A 27840-nucleotide genomic window follows, 5' to 3' on the forward strand; every position below is an offset into this window, starting at 1 on the left:
TTATCTTGAATAGCCTTTAATGCAAAGTATCCTTGAACATGTCCAGAGATGGTGCCTAAGGACCTTTGGGATAGTCTTTGGCAGGCAGAGAGAGGAATGGAGCAGACCCTTGACATTTTCTGTTGTTTGAAACTCACCCCTAAGAAGGTGGGCGTTGCTTCTCTGCTGTTTAGTGGAGAAATAACCTCAAATACTTCCCACCCCAGCTGATGGAAACCCACCATTGCACCCTGACTCCTGCCCCAGAAATCCAGAATGTGTTTGTGCTCCCCTTCTCTCAACCGTCACTGCCTACCCTTCAACCCAACATTCGATAATAAGACTGGGCAGCTGCAGCACTTTCCTGACTTGTTCCTATTTCTCCATAGAGAGCTCTCCTCTAGTGGAGCTGCATTGTTTCCTTTGGCAAAGTGTCCCATCTTAGAGAAACTTGATCTAAAGACATCCAGTAGTCGGGGTGGGGGCAGTGATCTTTCTAGCCTGAGCAGTGAATAGAATAAATCTTCTACCAAGGGATGTGCAGGTCTTTTAAGACCTCCTGGCACTATAGTGGATCAGAACCACACTAGTGTTAGCCCATGCCACTGGTGAACTTAAGAGAGCTCTGTGATGCTCAAGACTCTTCTCAATCTTACTTCTGCAGTAAAAAATCATAGGCTGCAATTCCCCCCCCATTCCCCCCCCCCAAGTGAAGAAACCACAGCCACATTTTCTGGTCAAAAGTGGTTATTGCACAGTGCGTACAGACTGAAATGTGTACACAACCAATATTATTAAGATTATATACTATCAAACTGGGAGTCTTAGATCAACTCTCTGCCAGCCACAGTAAAATCACGCTCTTAAAAATAAAAAAGTAAAGACAAAAGAAAATTTGGAACAATAACTTATGGTTATCCTATGAGACTGAGCAACAGAAGGCTCATTCATTTCTGCTGTGGCTTGGCAAAGCAAGGATTTGGTCCTGAAGGGAAAGGAAACACCTTTTCTTAGTGGACCATATGGGTAGCTGCAAAGGAGTCTCTGATTTGTGGTATGCCTGTCCTGATGGGAAGCTTCTCAGTGCTTCCCGGAAACGTGTGAAGAGTACTTCCCAACAGTGCGGCCAACGAAGGACAGCAACCACCTGGCTCAGAATGCACAGCCATAAGCTCAGCAACTTCCCAGAGGGTAGAGGCAGCTGGACACGAAGGTTGGAGCACAATCAGCTAGGTGGCAATCCAGGTCGGAAGAGGAGGAAGAGACTGTCACCCGTCCTTTCTCCTCTCAAGGAGCTGGGGGAGAAAATGACATCAACTCCAGAACCATCCTAGTTCATAAAAGAGGGCTTAGCAGCATGGGAGCAACAGACATAGGAGCTCAACTGTTGGAATTGAGGGTCTGGAATTTCTCCCTCAGGTTCTTTACCAGGCTCTGCTGGCTGCTGTCTGTTTTCTCCCGGCAAACCTGCTGAAGTGCTTTGTGGGGAGCTGCTTCCTGGAGGTCCTCCTCACGCCTGCGGTATTCTTCCGAGTCCTGGTAGGCCTTGCACCTCTCCACCACAGCCTTGAGAGAGATCTTCTCCCGGGAAGTAGGGGAGCGAATCTGCACATAGCTCTCGTCCGGATCGACAGTCACATCCAGCAGCTTTTCCATGACAACCACTCGCTGACGGTTCTCCAGAGAGGACTCAGCCGTAATGCTCAATTCCTTGTGCGTGTCGCAGCCCTGGAGGACGGAGTCCGGTGGAGCTTCCCTTTTGCAGCCTGGCATGCCCCCTTGCTGGGGTTTGTCCGCTGCCTTCACAATCCTCTTGGAGCACTGGTGCTCCTCCAGAGCTCTACCAGCTGTATCCACCATTTTTTCAGGGGCTGAGCGGCTCCTGTTGACGGGTTGCGGCCTGCACTTCTGATTCCCTGATGGACAGGAATATTTGGACCTGAGCTCCCGCACGTCTGGCCAGTTGAACTTTTCAGCTACGACAGGGCTGAGGGGGCTGCAAGACAGGGTGCTGCTGGTGGGGGAGGCAAGCCGCGGGCTGCTGGAGGAGGGGCTGAAAGAGAAGCGCTTGGGGGACTTCTCCAGGGACGAGGTTGACGATGGGGGGAGAGTCAGTGGGCTGGCCTCCTGCAGCAATACTTGCTCGTAAGTATTGGGGAGGGTCAAGGCTGGCTTCCGTTTGCCTAGAAGAAAAAGCAACAAGGAATGGGTGAGGCAGCAATAAGGCAAGGGGTTTGCTGGGTGGGTGGGCTGCAACGGTGGTCCCCCTTACTCCCCAATCTCAGCAGCTCCATTTCTGAACAGCAGCTATGCTGTTTCCCTTTGAAACAGCAAGGAGGGAAGGAGGCTCCCAGAGGCTGTTCAGCTTGAGGAGTCGAGAATTGCTAAGTTCTTGGGCACTTTGGTGAGGACCCTTGTTAAAATATTATTCTAGAGGTGGAGGTTTGTCCTGGTGGAAACCTTTTGTATTCAGATATATCCAAGCCAGAAAGATCCCTCCCCATTCGCCTCTGCAATCCCCTCTGGGGCCTCCATCAATTCCATCTCAGAGATATACAGTAGCTGGATGGGGCACCTGGGGCTTCTCCAACAGAGGGAGAAGCAATGGAATTAATTGAATTAAGCTAAATCAGGGTGGAAAACCTTTCCCGGCTCAAAAGCAACATTCCTACCCAGGGCCAGAAACGACTCCTACCTTTGCACTGTAAACTACATTTCAGAGGTTGTTATAATGCCCCCTGCCCTCTCTAGCCAGGCATCACACTTCAAGGGCACATTCCGGTCAGGAAAGAGCACCTGAGGAAGGTGTGGATCAGGCCTGGATAAGGGCTGCGGCCAGGGGAAGGAGGAAGGTGTGTGTGGCTAGGACAGAGAGCTCTGAGGAGACTGGATACACTGGGGCAAGAGTTCCCCCAGCGCTGAGAAAAAGGCAGAGTTCAGCAGTGAGTGCAGCCCAATGCAGGAACAGGCTGGAGAGACGGAGCCCCCTTCCTTCAGTTCAGACCATTTCAACTTTCTCCTACATACCAGGAAAGAGTTTTCCCCCAGAACATCTCTTTCTATCTCCAGAATCTACAGATCTGCAAATCTGCTCTCTTTGCACGATGTTTACAAACTGTGCTTTTTCCCGGTTTGGGGGCTGGACAGTGCTCACCAAAGACAACTTTCCCACAACTGGAAAAGAAACAGGAGCATGGAAAGCTGTCTTGAGGATGCTGGGAGGTCTGAAAAACAGGCCACCCACTTGGGCTTTTGCCGTTAAAGTAGCACAGGTTCGTGGTTTTGAGCAGCCACAAAAATGTGGCATGTGCACTGCCTCTTGTGTCCTCCCTGCCCAGGTGATGTTCCTCTGGCCCAGCAAGTGGTACTTGGCTCCGGCTGTCATAGAGTTCTGGTCTAGAATATAAACTCCTCAGGAAACAGAATCCACTACTACTATTGTAATAAGCACACTTCAGTATTTTTTTTTTAACTGTGGTTCTTAAAACATTCAATATATTATATTTTACAACTGTTTTATATCTATCTGACACTTTGTGAATCTTTATATTTGGTGCATGTTGCTGGTGGGGTGTTTTTAATGAAGGTTACTACCTCCCACGAGCCAAGGACAAGTTATTAATCTAAAAATTTAAAATATAAGTCACAATGAATCTCCTATATTTATGCTCACAGCTGTGGCTTCTAGGCACTGCTGAAATTCATATAACATGAACAATGAGGTCCAGCCTGTGATAGCACAGTGCCCTCTGGCCAATACATACCCTTGCTTTTCTTATCTGCCTCCGGCTGGACAGTCAAAGTATTGCCTTTCATCTCCTCCTCCAGCTCAGCAAGCCTCCTATGTGCTGCAGGCTTCTGGCCCTTGATTCGGAGGCTGTACTGGCGGGCCAGCTGGTAGACCTTGTTCTTCACCTTCTCCGCCAGCTCTGCCTCCGTCAGGTGGGCCAGCTGCATTATCCGGGGGTGCAAGCGGGGGAGATACCGATCTTGCTCAGAGCCCCCCAGCTCATGGGCCAGCTTCCAGGGCTTCCTAGAAGGCGCAGCCCGCTCCACAGGAGACTTGCTCTCAGGCGAGGGCACCGCCGACTCCTCTGTGATGGCCCCAAGATCCTCGTCCTCCAGGATGAGCAGCGGCTCGTGGAGGTCAAAGCCGTTCTCCTGGCCACGAAGCCTCTCCGTGTGCCGCAGAGAGGAGCCCCCAGCCACCTGACCATTCACCGTGCCTGGCCGAGTGACACCTTCAGGCCTCCTACTCCGGCCCTCTCCACTCGGCTTCTCCATCTCCTCCCAGATTTTAATCATCTCAGCCGGCGGCCTGAACTCTGCTTCGGTGATGGGCAGGGGGCTTCCAGCAGAGGCTGCCTCGGAGCGGGGAGCCTGTAGCCCAGCCACGGGCCTGTTTGACAACACCCAGGCTGCTGTGGGGCCAGCCCCACCACTGGCAGGGCCCCCCGGCCTCTTGTGCTTCAGCCCCTCCTGCTCTGGCTCTGGCTGGGGAAGGCTGTTGATCCTGAAGACGGAATTCCTCACCATCCCTTTGGGGATGTAGGACAGGCTCTCCCGCCGCCTGACACTGAAGCCGGCATCCTGGTGCTCCGCGTAATCATAGTAGTTCTTGATCTTGTCTAGCAGCAGCCGGTCCTGATGGGAGAGCATGGACTCCTTCCGCTTGCAGGAGGCATGGTCCGTCTCAAGCAGCCCAGGAGAGGCAGCCCCGCTGCAGGCACTGCTGGGCTCACCCGGGGGCTCTTGAGGCAGGGAGTCTGTGGTGCTGTTCGTGCGACATCCGGCCTTCTCGCTGCCGTCCAGGCTCAAGACGCTGCCGCTGCGGCTAGCCTGCTTTGGAGTCAGGTGGCCCTTGCCCTCCTCGAGTGCCAGGCTGCTGCGGCGAGAGAGGCTGCTGGCAAAGCGCTCTGCAATGACGCTGGCTTGATCCAGCACAGAGAAAGGGAGGATGCTTCTGGTCTGGGGTGCACGTCTGTCCTCCTCCTCTTCCTCCTCTTCTTCCTCCTCCTCCTCGCTACTAAGCGGCTTCAGTTCAGTATGTTCAGTGGGCTCCAGGCCATCTGAACGCTGTTGATTCAGAGTCCCCCACTGGCCTGCCAGGACTGGCTCCAGGTTGCCCACCGACTCGGGGTCTGAAGGACCCTCTTCCAGGTACTCTTCCTTAAGGGGAGAAGCTTCTAAGACCATGCTGAGTTCGATGGCTGATCGCGCCTAGGAAGAGAAGGAAAGTTTTGCACACTTAACGCACAACCCAAAAAATGGTGGTCTTGCAGATAAACAGTTTAAGGGCTGAGTTAATAGTCACTACTCAAATGCAACCAACTCTTGAACCCAGAAAATATGTTGGCTTCTAAGGCAGGGAACCCACCAACCACTAAGCTGACTCAACAGCAGACAGAAATATTGCTCGTTTTTATGTCGTATCTTCTGGGGACAATGTGGAGCATCCATTGGAAAAGACTATGGCATAGAATACTCAGTATGGGAACTGAGTCTGGGAAGTGGAATGAATGTCCAGGAGCCTTTGCCTATTTTTAGTGTTAAGAGCCAACAGTTTCCTTGTCTCAAAATTGGCACGAGCAGAAATTCCATTCTCCCCAAGAAGCTGCCTAACAGAGCAGACAGTCCTGACCTGGATGGACCTGTGATCTCCCTGGTTGAGGTTCTCCAGGGTTTCAGAAGGGACATTCCCAGCCCTCTCTGGAGATGCCATGGACTGAACCTGGGAGCTCTACCCAGAGCAATGGCACTTCCCCAAACAGCACCTCCACCAACCACCAACCACTCACCTTTGGGACAGATGAGACATTATCCCCGGTCCTGTTTTTCTCACCACTGCTGCCTGGCGACTGGTATTGCTTGGGCCCTTCCTGTGCCTTGTGGCTCTTGGCCTGAACCAAAACAAAAACATTAGAGAGTTGAGTACATGCTACTGGGAAGAAGCCATTGGACAAGAGCAGCCAAACATCCCTAGCCATTGTTATTTGTCATTCTGAAAAACCATATGACTTTACAGAGGAAGTCAGATCATAGCTTGTCCCAGATAGCTAAAATGCATCACGTGCCCACGCAGGTCCAAGTCCAATATTCTAGCCATTGGATGCAGCAACAAAAACCACCTGATGTCGCATCCATCAGCCTTGCAAGCAGCAGGTGAACGCAAGTGCTGGTGGCTCTGGTTCACTTGCTGCCCTGGCACAGAGGAGCCTTGCAGTTGCTTAAGCCAGTCCCAATTTCATCCAGGAACACAGCTTTCCCAAGCAGACTCTCTACACGTCTTGCAGCACTTTGGTGTGGCCGGTGGAGTGCACTAATTAAAAACTGCAGGCTAATAAACTATCTGGAAGGTGCACAGTTAGTGCTGGATCCAGGGACGGTCCAATAGCACAGGCAACAGGACTTGGAAGAGGATCCTGCTGAACGTTAGCTTTGTCTCATTATCAAGCTGCTAACGTGGAAGAACCTACCTGGCAAGAGGACAGGGAACGGCAGGAAAAGGACCTCCCACAGATACAGAGATGGTAAGACCTAAAGAGCCTCTTTTGTTATCAAGCCACAAATCTTGTTAGCCCCCGTGAAGGACTGCACAAAAGCACCAAGTCAGTCAGTAGTATCACCGAAGGGTTAAAACAGCTGCAAAAGAAATCACACGGGAACCTCTGGGGCTCTCCCACATCTGATTAATGGGAAGATGGCACAGAAGGAACGGAGGGCAGCCGCGAGCCATGCAGCAAGCCAGCATGCAGGAGGGAGACGCAGCAGGGGTTGAACAGGCACCTCACCGTGCTGCCCCAGGAGAAAAGCAAAGCGTTGGCCCGATAGTGCCAGCAGTGGAGGACGGCCATCAAGGAGCTTGCAAAGTCTGCCACCTGCTCCGTTCCTACCAGCCTCTCCTCCTCTTCCTCTTCCTCTTCGTCTTCTTCCTCCGGCCCCATATCCTTCTCGCTGCCATCACTTTCAGCCAACTCTTCCAGAGATTCCTGGGGAAGGGCCTGCCGATCCTGCTGCTGCTGCGGCAAGCTGTTGGTGGGGTGCGAGGGCTCCCCAAACTCCAAAAGGGCTCCGTCACTGCCTGCATGCTACGTGAAGTGAGGGCAAGCAGGGGCTTTTAGAAAGGCCCCAGTGCTGGGGCACCAACAGAGACACCGCTTAGGGTGCCCTTTCCTTAACCTGCTCTCTATCGCTGCCTGCTCAACATGAGAACAGAAGCACACAGCTTAGCGCTGTGAGAAGCTTACTGGCCACCCTATGGGAGATGGCAGTGGTCAGAGGGAAATGTCAATTTGTTATTAAAATGAATAATGGCCCCTGCACCAACATTTACCCCAGAGCAGTTTACCTTTAAGGTGGCGTTTTGGTAAGGGACCCAAAGCCCACCGCATGTCACCCAAGACTTTAATTTCCTTAGAAAGGGAAGACCCTTCTTCTTTTCCCTCATTTATTTTGTCTTCTAGAATTTCTGTCTCTTACCTTTAGTCCTATTGCCAGATTTGCAGCACAGGAAGAAGGAGGGGGAAAAAAGAAGCCATTAGGGAAAAGGTGGGGTCTTGTTTCCCTGCCCAAGTAGTCTTCCTCCCTATTTCCCAATCTCCATTTCAGGCACACTCTTACTCTATATAAGCAGCAGACACAGCAAACATGCTGGCAGAGAGCCATTTTTACATCACTTATATCTTATTACAGTCCCTTCCAGCGGCTGTGGGTCCCCTGAGAAGGCAGTGGGTCAGCCACAAGGCAACAGGAAGAAGTCACTGCTGAAGGAGTGACTGAGTAAAGGAACAATTCAGGCTCACACACTTTGAGCAGGAGTGGGGAAACATCAACCCTTTGCCAGCCTTGCTCTCTGGGGCTGGTGGGAGTCCAGTCCAACAACCTCTGGAGGGCTCCAGGTTCCCCCATCCCTGCCTTTCAGCATCTAAGGTGCCTTGTTTAGCAATATAAAATTGCCCTGTGCTCAAAACTGCTAGCTGTAATAAATCTGAGATAGGAGTGCCCATTGGCATAAGGACAGGCACCTGTCAAATCCCACCCACACTGGTCAAGTAAACCTGGGACAGGGAAATCTGGTCAGTACAGCGCTTCTTCCACCTAGGCTGGGGGGATGTGGGAAAGGGGGACATCCACTTACCTCTGTTGCTCAGTTGCTTGAGAATCTGTTTTGTTGGTTCTGCAATGAAAGGAAAGTTTGCGAGATGAGTTCTTGAAATGCTGGTTCAGAGCCCAGAAATACCAGAAAGAGGTGGGGAGAACCCCAGCACCAGCCTCAGCCCGCCACCTCTGCCCCCTCCAGAAGGAAACACCTTGAAGCATCTGAGTGAAGTGCAGAACAGCACCAGCCTCCTCTGTGCAGTGCAGAACAAGCCTCTCAGAGAACAGCATCACCAGTCTTTCATCTGTCAAGGACCACCTAATCCTTCCATCCCTGCCCAATCACAGGCCTTCAGGGGAGTAGTTCTCCATGGCTCAGACGTATGGCTCTTATCCACAAAGAGCAGTGTGTTCAGTATTGTGGACCCAATTTTATGGAATGCCATTCCAGTTGAGGTCAGACCGGACCCCTCCCTGTTGGACTTCCAGTGCCTACAGATGACTTTTTAAATTATTATTCCAACAGGCACTTTTGGAAGTTTGATTCTCTAGTTTTAATCAGGTTTTACCTTTTCTGTATTCTGTTCCTTGCACACTGCTTAAAGACTACTGTAGCTAAGCGGTATATAAATTGTTTAAATTTAAATAAATAAATCTGTGCTTGCAAGCCACCAAGATTGAATGAACTAGGAGGCCAAATAAGCCAGCAGATTTTTAAAAAGTGAAACCTGTCTCTCACCCACTCTTCTACAGAAGAGGCTGCGTATACTCCAGCAGCAAATAAAAATAAAAATCCAGATTCTGCTGCCCAGAATCAGACACCTCCCCCTGCAAACTCAGCAGTTTCTTATTATGCAGGATTTATTCCACTTTGACAATCCAAGTTGGACTTCAGGGAGCAACAAATAAGATGAAAGGAGGCCAAAAACCCAGGCAGGAAACAGGGTGTCCCACTTTCCAGGTGCCTGAAGCCCTATTCGCCCTTCTTAGGCTTCTATGATTTCGAGATAAATTTCCCACATCTTTTCAGAAGCCACAAGAACTTCACATTTACTGTGTCTGGTGCTATTGCATTTCAATACAGAGATGGGGAACTTCAGGGTCAGGGGCCCAAATGCAGCCCTCTAGGCCTATCTGCACCTCCAGTCTCTCTCCAGGCCTCATCTTTCAACAGTCTTGCTTTGACCCTCCCTTGAGTGTTTTTGCCTGGCTGGAATGTGTCCTTGAACCACGCTAATGCCCCTTACTTGCCTGGAGTGTGTCAAAACTGGCCTACTGTACAAATGTAACCTTCAGCCATTGCTCTGCCCACTTTTGCCTCTGGCCCTGCCCACCAATGACATGCGGTCCCTGGAAGATTGTCCGAAAGTGAATGCAGCCCCTGAGCTAAAAGGGTTTCCCACCCCTGATTTAACATGCACTAATGTAGAATTAATCTAAATAAGCAACTACGAAGAGGGAATGATGTTGGGTAACATATGGGTGCGATCAGATTTTTGAATATTGAGTTGACTGTATACTGTAATTAGTATTCTTTTGACACATGTGCAAATTAATCGAATTATTGTTCTCCTTGTAGAACATGATTTATTTTCTATGCTGACTTCGCTAAATGAAATTAACTATGTAGGTTCTATAATTAGTAGTATAGTTGATAAAAGAAAAAGAGAGGAGGAAAAAATGGGGATCCTGGCAATTCTGTGTCAGATACCAATTTGTGAACGCATGGAATAAACACAGCCCTGCCTATAGAGCTTAAAAGCCAACATCATCTATTACGTTTGCTGGAGACTGAGAGGCATGTTCAGCCAGCACTGTGTCCAGGAGGCAAAGCCCATAAGCTACTCCGCAGTAAGGTTTGACCCAAAGAGCTCCACTTGCTTGCTCCCAGCCCCACAACACCAGATGGCAGAGCCCCTTCGTGCCACATGCTAAATCAGTGGAGCCCGCACCAGATTTCCTGCGGCCTTTACGCTCGAGTCCATCTAGGAGCCTCTCAGCAGTGTTTCTGCCACGGAAAGGCTCTAAGGATAGGATATAAGATACCTGTTAGAGTCAATACCATTCTGCTGGGGATGTTACTAAAGCCCTGCCTTGCTGGGGCCTGCACCACACTAGGGATGCTGTGACTCAGTACAGCGGTGCACCTGGACCAGTGTCAGCCATTGGCAACTTTGGGCACCTGCTGAGGATCCATCGCTGCCACCTCTGCTGCCCCAGATTCCCTTGTTTGCCACTTTGATGAACACAATGCTGAATTGCCCACAATGCCCCAGAACAGTGTACTGGGGGCAAGTACAATGGCAATGGCTTGATACCCAGAGAGGTGCTGCTACCACTGCCCTTGCCTTCCTCCTTTGGTAAGTGTACTTGCCCACCTCATGTCCATTGGAAACAGAGGAGGAAGAGGTGTGATGCTAGGAGGGAAGAACTGCCTGCTGCTGGGGGGTGGGGGGAGCATAAGACGAACCTATGCTGTATGGTCCTATACTGCTGCCAGTTGCAATGTGAACTAGATTATTTGTAGGCTCTCCTTCCAACTTTCTGGGCCATTCTAGATTATTTTCAGGGCACAAAGAGCATGTTGTTTTGACACTCTTGTTGCAGGCATAAATATTACGTTACTCAGAGCAGACCTGATGAAATTAATGAACACGACTACATTTCCATACCACCCAATAGCTATTTAAGAGGCCCATTTTCTCAACACTCCTGGATAAAACCTTTTGACGATCTGCTTTTAACAAGCAGGCACCCTTCAGAAGATCCTCTAGTGAGCTCTCTTTTTAGAAGCTGTCTAGGCTTGCAGCACCCAAGACTTGAGCTCAGCAGTTCTCTCTTGGCACAGCAAGCAAGAATCAAGCAATGCACACAGGACCTCAGCACACTTTTACACGCCACAAACTCAGCCCAACACACAGAGACCCACAGGCATCTACTAGAGTTGTGAGTCGCAAAAGCAGGCCATGATGTGTGTGGTCCCCCCCCCCAAAAAAAACCCCTGTGCCGTGTAAGGAGTTGTTGACAGCAAGAGCACCCTTTGTTAGGATAAGAAGTCAAGTAGGAATAAAAGGAATTTGGAATGGCTTCCATGTTTTGGTATGAAAGTACAACACCCAGGAGAGTCAACGAAATGGAACCAGCCTGCCCTGACTTGCACAAGCTTGCCTGACACATTGGTGAAAGGTGGTTGTTCTACACAACAATCTGAAGAGCAGTCAGAGGGAACAGTGGGAGAGGGGTCACCAGTTCAGTGAAAGACTTCCCAGTTCAGCTCCCAGCCTGGATTTCAGGTAGAAGGAATGGGAAAGGCCTCTCTACCTGACACCCTGGGATACTGACTCAGATCAAGGCTGCGGATGGAGGACTAGCCCGGTTGAAGTCTGTCAGCTATGTGTCTTCAAGTCCACCTATTCTAGCCTCCTGAATTTGGAAGCAGATTGGCCTGAATGTTGTGAAAGAATGGTAAATACATCTTGAGTGTGGAAATTGCATAGGATAGCATTTGCCAAACATTTGCCTCCAGATGTTTTTGACTACAATTCCCAGCGAAGACTGCCTTAACAGCAGCACTGATGGATCAGACCAAAAGGCTGAACCAATTCATCACCTTGCTGCCAAGAAATAGTCAGGTTGCCATTGCCACAGTTTTTCCACAGTTTAGGCTAATGATGGCAGATGCAAGAGGGACTAGGTGAGGGGAGAGGACAAAGTTGTTTACTGGCATGTTCCAACTCTGAATTACCTGTTTCTGAAACAGAGGTTCAAAACAGGAAGGAGAACAGGCTCTAGTACTTACTTGAAACAAGACCTCTTTTTAGCTCTATGTGTGTTGTTGAATAGTGTGTTTTTTAAAACAAAAGTTCAATATGGTCTATGACAACCAAAGTTTCGTAGTTTTTATTTTGCATTTATGTATGTAAAAATGTATATGGTATAAATGAGTATTATCCTATGTTTAAGAATCAGTATTTCAATGTCCATTAACTCCATTTATAGCAGGTATGGGGAATCTTCAGTAAAACAGATGTTGCTGAACTATAACTCTCAACATCCCTTGCCATCGGCCATGCTTCCTGAGGCTGATGGAAGTTGTAATGCAGCAACATCTGGAGGGCCAAAGCTTCCCTATACCTGGTCTACAGCTCCTGAAGGGGGAGTATTTCACTCCAAAATGTGTAGAACGAAAATGAAAAAGTATTCGACCAGTAAGCACTGGACCCGTTCTCCTTTCTTTTTTGATTCTTCATGGTGCTTCCTGTATTGCTGAAGTGAAGGTGACAAGTTCACAGTGACACTGGGAGAAAAATTCCCATAGAACTGTCCAGAACAAACAAAGGTATGTTCACTGAACATTGTCTGTGTGTGTTTGTGGTGTGCCAGAGGTCATTAGGCCTTGGCAGAGTAAATGCTCCAGCACCTGTCAGCTGCACTAAGCTCCAAGGCCAAATATTAATTTCTATCAACAGACTACTGGACAAGCCACTACAGAAAACAAAAACTTCTGCCCTATAGTCAACAGCAACAGTGCACACAAGGTATGCCATCAGGATACAGTAACAACAGCTACACCTACACCTATACACCTACACCTACACACACACACACACACACACACACACCCCTAAACACACACACACACACCACTGCTTGGATAGGTACATCCCTACCCCTGCCCTGTTTACCTGATTGCCGACGCCCCTGCCGGCCATACTGAGGAATGTCTTCTGTAGCTTGGTATGACAAGGACTTCTTCAGCCTCTCTGGACTGTATTTGTAGCGAGAAGGATCTAAAGGAAGCGGCAGGAGTGTTTGAGAACCTGTTAACTGCCCCCACTTGGTATGACCAACCCCCTCACGCATGAACCAAGCTAATACCACCTTACCATTCTAATCCCCTGAATATTACATTTAGCAGCAGAGGCTCCAGCAAGCAAACTCAGGCTCGGTTCGCAATCCAAGGAGGTGACAATTATATTAATTACAAGAGACAGAGAATCGGATCATCAATACAGCATTGCATCTCAGAATCACATTCCACTTATTGTTGATTTCTGTGTTGTGCAATCTTCTTGCTACCAGATGATAGAACCTAACCCCACGAGGCAGAGTACATTCTTAGACCTGTGTTGGGAAATTCTGACATGTCTGCTGTCTTGCCCTGCTGAGGACACAGTAAGCAGGAGGAGGGTTTCTAAAAACAAACTACTGGGGCAATTATTATTTTTAGAAAATAATGGAAACTTACAGTATGAGTCCATTTCCAAGATAGCTTCCTTGGCCTGAAGGAAAGAAGGTATTGGCTTAGCACTAAACTGAAAAGGAAATGGAAATCCAGGATCCTGAAACCTGAGGCAATGGGGAGTTCCCTCCTCTCTTCCCTCCCCCAAAGAATAGGAAAGGAGAAAGGAGGTTCCCCTCAGTCCCATCATCCCTGGACACTAGGAACAAATTCCATCACAACTGTTGCCCCTTTCTCAGTTGGACAAAGGAGCAGACAAAATTCCAAACCTCTCATACCCACATTATGGAAGCTCCTAGCTTGATATGGCTGGGCTTTGTAAGATTCAGTAAAGAGAACCAATCAAGCATACTCAAGAGTAAAGAAAAGGCAAAGATGTATAGAAGAAAGAACACATCCAATAGCACCCCTCTGATTCAAAAGAGAAAAAGCATTTCTTGAGACATGGCTCAGACTAAGCTTTAAAGAAAGGCAGAGAACTCCATGGGGTCTCCAGCATCCATTCTACAGGCATGTGAAGGAGAAGGAGGAGAGCCTCCACTTACTTTCTGAGGGATGATGGCGTGGTGGTTTTCCAGAATCAGGCGCTTGATGTGATGAGTCCAAACCCGCTTCTCCTCCCCCGATTTAGCCTGGGAACAAAAGTACGCCTTATGCATCTTGGAAGCTAGGATTACTCACCTGACTCAGCTACACCTCAGCCCTTCCACTCTTTCTGCTGTTACCATGCAAACGCACACACCAGGGCTCCTTCCCAAACCTTGCCACCAGCCCCCACCTCCTGCGGACACTTAACAACTCACACTCTTATTCCCCAATTAGCATTCTTATGACCAGTATCTCCACACCGCTGACAAACATTGGCATTGCAATGTACCAACAAACTGCCCTAACCCCTCATTCACATCCTCTTCCTTCCAAAACACACACCTTGCATTCTCTGCCCCAAAACCAATCAACCCATTTTCTCAGGTCCTGTTACTGGCCCTCTTATTTCCACTCGGTGCCTGCCCTTATTCAGGCTGCCAGTTCTGCATCAGGCACCCCATCAACACACGTTTCCAACTATCTCCGCACCTTGCCCCCAAATCACTTTCGAACCCCCTTATAAAGGACAGTGGCTTATCTCACCTGGATGTTGTACTGCTGTTTGCTGTGCTTGTAATGGGTGACGGTGAAGCACAGTGAGTCTCGTGTACTCTCAATCAGCATCAGGGAGGAGCACTGAAGGAGCAGAGGGAGAGATGTCAAACCAATGTACCCATTACAATGTCAACAACAAAAGTTCGCCAAATCTGCCATCTCTCTGAATCATCCAAGGGCTGCCAGAATAAACAGAGAGGCATCCTCAGAAGGACGACAAAGACCTTTTAACTTGACCAACTTTGGGTGGCCAAGGTTTGGGGACGACGACCATAAGGTTTGTTATAATATTTATAAGTGTGTGTTTGTCAATTCCGGTGTTGTTGTCAGTTCCATTTTAAAAACATTGTAGTGTACTGAATTTTAGGACAGACATAAATAATATAAAGAAGAAAAACATGCTGTATTCAGAACTAAAAAACACCAGCCCCCCTCCCACCCAATCACCCACTGACCCTCTCTTCCCACCCCTTCCACAGAGAATTTGATGCCATCAGCACATCCAAAGCATATTCATACTTGGTTATGGTAGGGACACAGATTCAAGTAAAGAAAAAGTATCCGGTGCATACACCTCTCAGGCTTAAAACAGCCAAACAGATTTGTATTGGGTTAGAACAGATCTATTATCACCTTGCATATGCACATGTTGTTGTTGTCGGTTCCTGTGCCTTTGAGATGGGCGAGAGTGGCACATATAAATATATAAATGTTTGATGTACAGAAAGATTAAGGGTAGCCTTTCTTGGCAACAGCAAAACAAAGAGAAAGGAGATGGGGTGAAATTTGGGGCAGTAACTTCACACTATCACATTGTGGGGTCAGCAGGTGCCACTGCAATTTATATACAAGCCAGTAGCAAGAAAAATGGATTCCCCCCCACTCCCTTTTGGCTGTGTGGAAATAGCAGCACACCCATTGATACCCTTTTCCTCTTAATTAGTCTGGAAAAGCCACCACTCCTTTGATTTTGCATTCAAAGTCACTAATGCAAATGTGTCTGTGGAGCAATCCTCCTCGTTTTCTTGCAACTGGGTATTTGAAGGGTAACAAATTCACACTGTTGCTCTCATGTATATGTCCTTTGAGAAATGCCCTCACCATCCCTCTCCCCTCCTGAGTTATGCCTAGGATTGTGCTGGAAGACGGAAGGTGGCAGCCGTGGGAGAGTCAGGTCAGGTAGAGAAAAGTTTGCCTTGGGGCCTTCTACACTGGATCATAAATTCACATCTGTTTCAGCTGTCAGGTATGAGTTCCAAAGTGACAAAGAATGATTCATGCTCACACCCCTCCTACCCTGATACCCAAGATGCCTTCCTGACCCCTCAAAAACAGGGAGGAAGAATTAATCACACTGCCTACTCATAGGGAGGAGGGGGAGATGAACTTCTTTTCAGTTCACGTTTAATAGTGAATCTACTTATTTTGCACTTGCCAAAGCAATACATGAAACGAAACTCAGCCAGCCTTTGGAATTCACATTTCTCCAAATTTTGCAGTGCAGTCCTCCAGCCAGGTAATGTGCACAAAAATGCAAATATTAGGGCAAAGTGTGCATAAAAGTACATGGATCAGGGTAAATAGCATAAAAAATATGTTAGGTTAGGGGAAATTGCTTTGCATGAATGTGTATATATCAGGAGAAATTCACACTAAAATGCTGGTGAATTTTCATGGACTGTAAAAAAACAAACCAACTGATGTGGAAATGTGGATGACTGGACTTCAAGATTGGAAAATTGACAGAAACCAAAACTGAAAAGATTCACTCATCCCCATGAATGAACAGAATTGCAGGGTTGGGACTACTTACTGGAATGTGGCTTTTGTATATATAATGATCGCCCCGTTTCTTTGTTATCAGCAAGATCTTGTCAAACAAGAAGAAAGTTCTCTCATTCCTGACCCGATGGACACGGAAAGTACCCTCCAGCACAAGCTCTCCATAAGTGGTCAGGTCAGGACCCTTCCAGTTTATAAGCAATGACTGAATCTCCTGTAAAACAGCCAAAAAGGGGGGGGGGCAGTCAGAAAAAAGGTGAAATATTTCCATCCCTGTTAGGAGCCATTTCAAGGCAATCCCAAACAGAGTCACAAAGATGCCAGCATTGGTTGTAGTCTATACTGTGACAGAATTACAGCCATTTGAGAATTTGGGGGCGGGGGGATGTTTTATGGTATGTGGGTAGTACCCAATGCCACACAAGTAGTGTTCCACTAGTGCAACAGGGCTTCCTCTTCCCACCTGTCCCCGAAAGTTGCTCCAGGAGGTCTCCCTACCCTCTGGAGCAGATTTTGAGTATGTCCAAGGGGCTTGAGGGGAGATAAGAGCAGCGAGGGGGGAAGTCCCATTGTACAAGAGGAACAACAGCATTGGATACAATGCTATACATTTAGCCTGCAGAATACATTCATTTCAACACAACTCAGAATATAAGCTTCCCCCAACACTTCCATTGTTTAACCTTCACAAACATTCAAAGTATTTTCGAAATCTGTCAGCAGTCTTGAAAATAAATACCTAGCATTACCAACCACAAAATGATCTGAATGGTTTCGTACCCAGAGGGTCTCTTTCATCTGCAAAAGTTAAAGAAGGGAATCTTAAGTATTCTAAATATTTGTCCCTTTCTCCCACTTAGTTTGAAAGGTTCTAAGGATCTTCCATATGAGACACTGGAAAAGTAGATTAGTCCAGTGTAAAGTCACTCTGTGAGGCTGAACCAAAGCAGCAAGTCCCTATTTTTATATATTTCTGTCATTTATACCCAGTCTTCTAATGAACTATTCAAGGCTGCTTCTCTCTCTGCCTCAATGTTCCCTCTGCTATCCATGAGAACATGTACACTTCCAAACTGGACTCCAATTCCCTTCAGCCCCAAGTCAGCACGGCCAATGTTCAGGGATGATGGGAGTTACAGTCCAGCAACATCTTAGCATGGGCACAGGTTCCCCATTCCTGAGTCAGAGGGTTCTAATGTTACAGGTTGAAGCCAGAAGGGGCATCGTGACAAATCATTCAGCCGGAACTCCGGTATTATTACAGGACATTCCATCAGCAATTCCTGCATCTTGCCCGAAGCCCAGTAAAGAAGCATTTGCTACACAGCCCCCACAGATCAGAATATGATCCACAGCTTGTGTAATATAAACCACCAACCCATAATAAGAGTCATTTAGAAAGAATTTTGCTCCCACCATCTTCCTTCGCTCTGGACAGATAGCTACAGGTGGCAACCCTTCATTTTTAGTAACTTGCTCTTTCTTTTTAATCCTTATGTAGTTTCCAATTTGTGGATGTTTTCATGCCATTACAGTGGAACCTCGGTTTACAAACTTAATCCGTTCCTGAAGTCCGTTCTTAAACCAAATCCATTCTTAAACTAAGGCACGCTTTCCCTAGTGAGGCCTCCCGCCGCCGGTGCCTTCCACCATTCGGTTTCCATTTGTAGACCAAGGTAAAGTTTGCAAACCGGAACACTACTTCCGGTTTTGCGGAGTTTGTAAACCGAATTGTTCGTAAACAGGACTGTTCTTAAACCGAGGTACCACTGTATATTGCAGATGACTAAAGAATTGATTGCCCCAGTTCAAATTACTTTTGTAGTTATCTTAAAGCTTGCCTACTGTTTCCATAGGGTGCCATCATCACCTTGCTCAAATTCCCTGCAGAAATAAATGAATTGGCTGAAAACACAGATGAAAAGTAAGGTAAGGCCTGACACCACCTACAGCAGGCACGGCCAAACTTGGCCCTCCAGCTATTTTGGGACTACAGGTCCCATCATCCCTGACCACTGGGGATGATGGGAGTTGTAGTCCCAAAACAGCTGGAGGGCCAGGTTTGGCCATGCCTGACCTACAGCAACCTATGTGCACTTCTAAAACCTCAAGCAGAGAAAAATTTAAATTCAATGTTTGGGAACTTGTCAGTGAATATCCATGACACTAATGCTGGTAAGGGTGGAGTCCTCACAAGGGTGTTTGTAGGACTGAATAATGTAAATGAAATCTGGAACGATGAGAGGATAAGGAAGTGCAAGCAAACTGGGAATGCACTTAAAATCTGCTGGGGTGATATTGTGAGGCTATTTACAGGACTCTAATTGTGTTAAGACTCAAACCAAAAATTGATATTCAGTACTAGGGGTCAGTCCCTGAATTTGTTAAGCATCAGGAAAGAAATGCAGATAATCACTTCCTCATCTGGGATTTCCAGGCTTGTGTCTTGTCACATCTCCTTGATGTTAAGCTCCATGGGTATTGTTGGAAGGGCCATGAAGTTAAACATTTTATGAAAGGGCTTAAATGACTGGCACAAGATGTTGAAAAGTGTGCTGCTGTGATGTGACTGAAATAATGGGAAGTGGGGGGGGGGGAATGCAGCACAGTGTATGTGTGTACTGAGGTCTGGAAAAAAGGGGGAAATTAGACATTGCAAACTGGAATGAGGAAAAGGGAATACTGGACCAAAAATGCCTTTTATCTATCGATCTATCTTAAAAATCCCTTTAGCTAGCAACACCTCATGGTAAGGAATGTTGCAGTGCTAGGAAGCAGCAGGAAAGGGAGCAAACCACTAAAGATAGTAATAACACACATGATTGCCATCGTGTTTTGCGAGTCAGTTTCATTTTGCATATACGTACTTAAGGGAATTTCCCTTTATGGGTTGTAAAAGGTGGCATTGCCTGATGCATCAGCCAATGTGAATATACAGCACTTACTTGTGAATTGCCACAGCTCTCCAAGGATAATGCCACACCTGGGACAACTTTCCCCTTTCAAATTACCTGCAGGCGCACAGCATGCTCGTGCTTCCGTTTCATGTCATTGATATACCAAGCCACACAGGTCATGGTGTCAATCGCCTCTTCCACCACTTCATAGCCATCCTCTTCTATGTCGAAGTGCTTTGCTATCTCCTAGGACGAAACCACACAGCCAAGAAGGTAAGCCAAGAGTTGTAAGGCTCTCTAACACAAATTCATTTCACCAGTTTGTTGTCTCTTGACCACTGCCCAGTTTACTAAGCTCTGGGGCCCAGGAGAGTACACAAGGGTCAAGCCAAGTATTAATTTAAAGCCATTTAAAAAAAACCATTATGCTGAGTGAGTCAGATCATTGGTCAACCTAGTTCAGAACTGTCCATAGTGATTGACAGCAGGTCTTTTGAGTTAGGTAGGACATTCCAACCCTACCTGGAAATGCCAGGGATTGGACCTGAGACCTTCTGCTTTTGAAGTTGATACTCTTATCACTGAACTATGGCCCTTCCCCAAAGCCTTAAGAAGCATAAATCATGACATAAATACTGGTTGTCTCCATTGGAGCCCTTTCCATTCATGAAAAAGGCTTCCTGATCCCAGGCGAAGCTTCTGTGAACAGTTGGGATGTATGAGACAATGTCCGTTGATCCTTCTTCCCTATGTAACACCATGATTCCTCAAAAATCTGCTCCCGAGGGTTGGGAAATCCTCTGGAGCAGGTTAGGAAGATGGCACGGGAGCTGTAGGTAGAAGTGGCTCACTTCACCCTTTCATGGAAACTTCTGCTGGATCAATGAAATTTCCATAGGTTTTTGGGGAGAATCTTTGGAACCAAAGTCCCATGCTTTCTTTAAAAATAACAATGCAAAAAAACTTTTTCAACATGGTGGCATGTTGATTGCAGCAGCGGCAACAACAAAAGTTACTCACCCATGGAAGTACAAAAAGGTGACTATTATCATCTATGGTGGGATTGCTTGGCAGAGTCTAGGCTAGCAAATTCAATTAGACCTGCTCTTTTTCCTTTGAGCCATATTGAAGGATCAGTCCATTGGATAAATACGAGCAGGAAATCGTAACTTACTGTAAGAAGTTTAATTTATACAAAATATTGTGTGGGATTTGGCCATTATGGCCATATTAATTGGAGAAAAGATCAGGGGTGGAATCATTTCAGTGGTTATATTAAAAAACCACACCCATTAAGTTACTCAAACGTTATGTCTATTGTTGTTAAACTTAAAATATGACAGTATCAAGAACGTTTTAGGAAAATCAGCATAGGAAGATGTAGGCTTTAGTGGTATGATGAATTGCCTGCAGGCTTCCGACAGGCTAATCACCAATTACAGGGTGCTGGACAGATGGGCCTTTGGCCTGATCCACCAGGGCTCTTCTTACATTACTTTTTTGTTATTTATTTGAATTATGAAAAACATAATGTAGAGCAAGTGGGGAAAGTATCCTATCCCTGCATAAATGAATAAACACTGGTAACATACAAATCTGGTTCCTTCACAGAAATAGGGCTGGTTTTGAAATACATACAGAGATTCTGAGAAAACATTTTCTTGTATAGCTAATTCCTACAATCTATAGTTCCTCATGTGTGACCCACAGAGACTATTTGTATAATTGCAAATACTCAAACTCTGTACAGTGGTACCTCGGGTTAAGTACTTAATTTGTTCTGGAGGTCCATACTTAACCTGAAACTGTACTTAACCTGAAGCACTTTAGCTAATGGGGCCTCCTGCTGCCACCGCACCACCGGTGCACATTTTCTGTTCTCATCCTGAAGCAAAGTTCTTAACCTGAAGCACTATTTCTGGGTTAGCGGAGTCTGTAACCTGAAGCATATGTAACCTGAGGTACCACTGTATTAGTTCTCAACTGTTCCCACTTGACTAGTGGCCAATACATTTTCTAAGAGAGAGGTGATATTTGCTTGAACACAGATCTGCACAATTTATGGTTGAATTTTAGACAAAACGGGTAGAGGGTGAAACACACAGGTCCCCAAGCTGCAAAGTTAGACAACACAACTAGGCTACTGCTATATTACCTGAAGGAGCAGGTGATATTTGAGAATGCGCTGGACAGGCTTGAGAAGGTAGGAGCCAAGGGGCAATGAGTGACGGATTTGCTCTTGCCGCTCGCGAAAGAACTTGGCCAGCTGTTTGTTCCTCATGCACTCGGTCAGAGCTGCCACAGAGCTAGAGGGTCAAACCCATCATGGTATAATGAATAGCACTGAAGATCAAAGCAGAGAACCTCCCACCTTGCCCTGAAGATGAGTTGACGGACAGGCATGCTCAAACACCCCGACAAGGGACTGCAATGCAAGGGTTTAAAAACAAGATCCGGAAGCCAGTGACAGCCAGACTAGCTAACAGAGAGAAGCAATCAGACTTTGGCAATATAGCACATCCTGTACCTCCTACAGGGAATTTCCTTTGATGAGTGTGGGGAAACCTGGAAAGTTAGCCTGTTAGAGGGAAAGAAGAGGAAGACCCCTGGAGCAGGACTTTTGAGAACAGCTGTGGGGCTTCAATGCTTTGCCTTGTTCTTTGCCTCTCGCTACGATTTCCAGAAACTTTTATGAAAGATAAACAGATTTATATAAATCATGCAAATCTGCTTAGCTTTCATAAACATGTTCTGTTTCTGCTAGACTATATAAATCAAGGGCAGCCAACATTAGGTGCTTTGTGGTTTTATTCTGTATTTTTATGCTGTGAAATGCCCTGAGATCTTAGGATGAAGGGAGTATACAAATTTTATTAATACAAACAACAACATGTTGCCCTTCAGATGTTGCTGGACTACAGCTCCCATCAGCCCAGACCGTAAGCTAGGCTGGGTGAGGCTGAAGGGACTTGTAATCCCACAACATGTGGAGGGTACCACAGTGGCTATTCCCAATATAAGATGTACAGTCTGAAGAATTCAGCTGGTTTTAGTGCAAGATTTGAGTTATCTTGTCACTGAACGCTGACTTAAAAAAAAAAAGCACCTACAAACTATTCTGTGTTCCGCAGAGACAGAGGCTGACCAAAGGTTTCTTCTGTGTAAAAATATTAAGTTATTAGAGAGGAAAGGGTCACCCAAGGCCCCATGAAACCAGTTCTCTCTTCACTGCAAAGGATACTCACTTAGGGTAGTTGTTACAGTATTGAGTGTAGATATCAAAATCCTGACTCTGTTGCAGGGATAGAGAGAGAGAGAGAGAGAGAGAGAGAGAGAGAGAGAGTGTGCAATCAGTAAAAGATGGCTGGATATTCACTTAGCAATAATCTCAGCTTGCCTCTCAAAACATGCCCAGTACAGCTGTATAAAAGGAATGCCAACCTCGCCCTACGTACTGTTTGTTTAAGCCCTCATACCTAATGGAAGCACCCAATAGGGTGTCGAAAGGGCTTGCGCAGCAGAATTCTGCGACACTCCATTATACAGTCAGAGATTACCACAACACAGTATCTGCTCATCTCCTTACCCTGTCCACAAAACATCTTGCCACGGCCACAGGATCATTGTGGCAGCTATCCAGATCCTGCAGAAGCTCACTGAGCAGAAATGGAGAAAAGGAAGAATCAGTGAGTCAGACAGACACACACACATGGTGAAGCCTCTTCTGTCACATGTTCTAAGCACAGCATCTCAGTAGCATAGGCACTCAAGGGACAGGATGGGTACATGCGGGAGGCAAAATACGAACAACATTTCCCTCCCCTCCAAGTCCCAAACATAGAAGCAAAATTCAAGGCATGCAAAGATTTGGGAACAGTACTCACAGAACCCACCTGCACAGGGGAAGCCCTTCCACTGTTGCCAGGGAGCCAAAAACACAAGGCAGCAGTTACACAGAAAGAGGGGCACTCATTGGTTAAAATGGCCAAGTAGCTGTTCCAGCAACTATTCGTGTAGCCTGTTTGTTAAAAACAGCATTTCCCCACTGCCCAAAGTGTCTTGCAGTGACAAGCTATGAGCTCATGTCTGCCCCAAGGAACTTTTTAATTTCGGGAGGGGAAGCTAGTTCACAGAACAGGCAAGCAAGAAAACCAAGAACGCCCAGTAAGCCGGGAGCAATTTGAACTCAGTCTGCCCCTCTGACCTCTCCTCTCCTCAGTGCTTCATCATACAGGGAAGGATGTTGCTTCCCTGCTCTGAGACCAACACCGTCTCTCCACTTTCCTTTCCGCAGCCATGTCTGCCCAGGACTGTTCAAATAAACCCCAAAGGTCAAACATCCATGTTGTTATTTTGCAGACTTTCAGAATGAGACAAACCTTCTGGCTAAATGTGAAAGAATGTTGGCTCCCGCTTTCCAGCAATAGGGGAGCTGGATCAAGGGAGGAACAGAACTTATCAGAAGCTTGCCGCCCACACAATCCAACCCTCCAGTCAGCTTCAGCTTGATAACACAATCAGTAGGCATTAATCTGCATCTATCAGGTTCCATAAGATGCGTAAAGTGTTTCAAGTTCATGGCAAAGAGGTGACAGGAAAATGCCTGTCCCAGGGCAGAATTCAGTAATGTGCAAAACAGAGGGCTGGCTTATCATTAATAACAATGCAATCTTAAATGACGTCTACTTAGAAGTTCTACTGATTATCCCGGGTAAGTGGGATAAGGGGATAAGGGGTCCAAGTATAATTTCAAATTGGATGGGGGGAATGTTGAGATTCCTTCATTGTAGGGGGTTGGACTATATGAACCTCAAGGTCCCTTCCAACTCCACAATTCTACGACTGCAGCCTAAGACGTGTCAGCGGAGCTTATGCAGACAGGGAGAGGGCAGGAAGGCAAGGGAGAGCAAAGCAAGTGAGTCTCCTGCCATCCACCAACCTGTCCCACTGTCATGATAGGACTGTGACCATTTAGGGAGGGGGTACCTTCTGCTGTGCTTACAGATTTTCAGCCCTCTCTGGCAAATACAGAGAGAAGGGGTGGGGCAGGGGCAGTTGCCAGTGAGGCCATGTTGCTCAAACATCGCACTCACCTGTTCAGTTCATAGATATCCTCGATGTTCCCAAAGAGTGCACTAACTTGTTCTGGCCGTAGAAGCAGCTCTTGAGTGTCTATGATCTTCGCCAAGTAATTCTGCCAAGTCACATTGTGTCATAAGTATTGCCATGTAGCAAAATAAGCAAGCAAATACGACAGACTGCCCCAAACTCCAGCCACCTAAACATGTGGTGGTGGTGGGGACCTAATCAACCTAATCAATGTTCTAGGGAATTCCCATATTATCCAGGGGTGGGGAACCTGAGGCCCTCCAGAGCTTGTTGGACTGCAACTCCCATCATTCCTGACAGTTGACTCTGTTGGTTGGGGCTAATTGGAGGCCACCAACATCAGGAGGGCCTCAGACCTGCCCCCATCCCCAATATAATTCATTATTATTATTATTATTAATTTATTATTTATACCCCGCCCATCTGGCTGGGCTTTCCCAGCCACTCTAGGCTGCTTCCAACAGAATATTAAAATACAATAATCTATTAAACATTAAAAGCTTCCCTAAACAGGGCTGCCTTCAGATGTCTTCTAAAAGTCTGGTAGTTGTTTTTCTCTTTGACATCTGGTGGGAGGGTGTTCCACAGGGCAGGTGCCACCACCGAGAAGGCTCTCTGCCTGGTTCGCTGTAACTTGGCTTCTCACAGCGAGGGAACTGCCAGAAGGCCCTTGGCACTGGACCTCAGTGTCTGGGCAGAATGATGTGGGTGGAGACGCTCTTTCAGGTATACTGGACCGAGGCCATTTAGGGCTTTAAAGGTCAGCACCAACACTTTGAATTGTGCTCAGAAACATACTGGGAGCCAGTGTAGGTCTTTCAAGCCCACAGCTCCCACCATACACTCTCTGTTTCCTACACTCAGCCTAAACAGTGTCCCAACAGGGCAGAAAGCCCCTTTCTATACTCTAAACCAGGAAATAATTAGCACCAGAACTACCTGGCCCTTCAGCCATAGCATGCAAATAAACAAGGTCCACAGCAGTGCACACAATGCGCTGCATTCGCACACTGCAACATGGCAAGCAGGAAGTGTTTTGTGCCTCTGAAAATAATGATCAGTACATCCCTGTTTGGGAAACAGTGTGTGAAGTTCGCCGCTGAGGACAAAGCACAAGGGCTCTGCACAGTAAAATACTGAGGGGTTTTCTTGGCCTGAAGGCTGATGGAAGGCCTGCAGGCACCTGCTCCTAACCTTCTGTCCAGGCCAGGTTTTCCTACAGCTAGACAGAAGACATCTTTAATGCCCAGATCAAAAGAAGGGAGGCCCTTATATGACAGAACACACTGCGGCAGCGAACTGAAGAACTCCATCCTCACAGGCAGGCAAGCATTATGGGCGCGCTTACCTCTATGATACTTCGCAAATCCCGCACATACATGCGTTCCGACTCCACAATCTCCAAGACCACACGCTCCAGGTAGCTTAGTTTGGAATGGGAGACAGCAGAAGAAAGGGATGGGCTCTTCAGGCCTCGCCAGGGCCCTGAGGAGGCATTGTTGTTGGCATTGTGCAACAGTCCAGCCCTCAGTGAGGTAGCATCAGAAGGTGTTTGGGCCACATCGCTCCAGTCCTCCATAATGTGGCTAGCATTGGTCAGGGCTGCAGGTGGGTGGTTCAGAGGATGCTCTGAAGAGCTCATGCCTGAGGCAGCAGAGGTTGGAACCACGTCATCTCTGCCCGGAGACGGGGTAAGCAGGAACCGAGGGAAGTCTGCACGGAGAGAAAGTTTTGTCAGGGAATCCTGAAATGTTAAGGTTCATCTTACACAAATTATACCTGACACATAAATTAGAGGGAGTTGCTGGGAACAGCAATTTTAATCAAAGTGAAAACCACCAAGATGAAAGGGCTGCTGTACATAATTGATTTAAACATTTTCCAGCTTTCTAATTCAGCTATTTCCTAAATAAAGCATATCTATTAGCTAGTGCAACAACATATTCATTTGCAACTCAGCAGAGTTTTTCTACTAACTAGGAGTATGTTCCAAGGAGACATATAGTTCATGTATCTTTTGCTCTATAAATTTTATGTACATTTATGCAAGCAATCGTGAAATTAAGGATTTCTACTAGGGTTTCACCATACATATGAAAGGATGATAAACAAGTTCCTGAAGACTAAGTGCCCAGAACACTCCACAAGTGAGGTGTTCTCAAGGTGGAAGCTGAGAGCAGGTCAACAATAACTCACAAAGCGTCTGTGAGGTTAACTCTTTATTCAAAGAAACAAAACATCTCAGGCCTAGTGGTCACAGCAACTGTTCCCAGCACGTCTTGCCCCAATGAGGCAGCTGCAAGGACTGAAGGGTCTCTGCTTCTCCACCGCTCTCTAAGGCTCCTCCTATCCTGAGGGTCCTTTGTCTTGTCTCTCTTTGATCTGCCCTCTTCATTCCTCTGCATGTTCTGGAAGACCAGGAGGGAGGAGAGCTGATCACAGCAGGAAGGGGAGACCTCCTGGCATCTTCAGCAGCCTGCCTCCATTCTGCCTCTGGGCCTCCCTCCTTTCCAGCCTCCACTTCTGACTCTGACCTGCTCTCTGCCACAGCCTCTTCCTACACATTATACCTTTAAAGCTTATGTGAAACATATTCATTCCCTCAAAGAATTCTGGGCACTGTCATTTACCCTTCACAGAGTTATCATTCCCAGCAACTCTGAACAAACTACATTGCCCAGAATTCATTGGAGAGGGGCAGGAATGCACTTTGAGTGTCCTTCAAGGGTATAGCGTAACTCTGCCTGGCTTTCTCCACTAGCTCCAAGCAGGTAGACAAGCGAGTGGCAACAAGCCCATGTTCTGTCAGCTACTGTAACTTCCATCTCTATCCAGATTCCTTCTGGCTGCCAGGAGGAAACTTTCCCTGTTCCTAGAACCATTTCACAAAGTCCTAGTACCTGAACGAGGGGGCGGGGATCACTTTTTCATCAAGAAAAACCCAACTCCTCACCAAACAGCTTAACAATCTGCGACGGAAGCCATTCCAGGGTGCTCGTCTCCTCCCAGATCAACATCCCTCACTCTTTGTCTGCCAGGCTGTCTGCGCTGCTGTTGCAGGTGGCAAATATGCCAAGTGAAGCCGGGAACGGCCTCTGAACCCTGAAGGTGTGGAGGCTGCTGAAGTCTTTCTCCCCCCGCCCCCCCCAAACACTCGTACATATGAACACCACGCCCAGAACAAAATCTGGCTCCTCATTTCCCACTGAGGACTTCGGCTGAGACACACACACTTCCTCCCACACAAACAAGAGAGGGAGGAAAGAGGACACAGCTGGTCTGGCTTGGAAGTGTCCGGAAACACTTTCGTGTGCTGGCAAGCTGCTAAAATAGCACCGATTCTAATCATGGATTTCCCCATCCCTCAAAGTGTCCTAGGAGGCATGGGTTATTATGGCGTTATAAAGCCATTCATCCCAAGGGATTTCACCAAATTTGACACTGAGTAACTGTGAAATCAGGAACCTCGCAGGGACTTTCTGAAGACTGACAACAATAAAAATTGCCTCTAAAAGGTAACTGAATACTTCTGTATTGTGTAATACTCAAACTTATTTACTCAAATATATGGCACACATAGTATGCTTGTTA

The 27840-nt window shown here is 47.1% G+C and overlaps 1 protein-coding gene across 1 annotated transcript; it reads right to left on the bottom strand.

Moving 5' to 3' along the window:
* PLEKHG3 (pleckstrin homology and RhoGEF domain containing G3) lies at positions 1–27320 on the bottom strand. The gene is made up of 18 exons (XM_081175600.1): positions 27203–27320; positions 25598–25962; positions 24234–24334; positions 22727–22796; positions 22386–22432; positions 21296–21446; positions 19255–19386; positions 16275–16457; positions 14450–14542; positions 13864–13950; positions 13325–13358; positions 12697–12866; positions 12367–12662; positions 9856–10084; positions 6771–7067; positions 5778–5879; positions 3744–5199; positions 1–2162 (listed from the first exon to the last, which is right to left on the bottom strand). The coding sequence occupies exons 1-18, from the start codon at positions 27264–27266 to the stop codon at positions 1360–1362; spliced, it is 4680 nt and encodes a 1559-aa protein (XP_081031726.1). The 5' UTR covers positions 27267–27320; the 3' UTR covers positions 1–1359.
* Between the last annotated feature and the right edge of the window lie 520 nt (positions 27321–27840).

Source organism: Podarcis bocagei (genome assembly GCF_964188305.1).
Source record: "Podarcis bocagei genome assembly, chromosome: 1".
NCBI lineage: Eukaryota > Metazoa > Chordata > Lepidosauria > Squamata > Lacertidae > Podarcis > Podarcis bocagei.

What these genes read in the sequence shown, in the direction of transcription:
- PLEKHG3 (XM_081175600.1), bottom strand. Translation starts at nt 27,266, where the DNA reads ATGTTGATCTGGGAGGAGACGAGCACCCTGGAATGGCTTCCGTCGCAG. An exon ending in AATATCACCTGCTCCTTCAG is followed by an intron (nt 19,387 to 21,295) that starts GTAATATAGCAG and finishes GTTTCGTCCTAG; the next exon opens with GAGATAGCAAAGCACTTCGA. An exon ending in AACAGCAGTACAACATCCAG is followed by an intron (nt 13,951 to 14,449) that starts GTGAGATAAGCC and finishes TTTTGTTCCCAG; the next exon opens with GCTAAATCGGGGGAGGAGAA.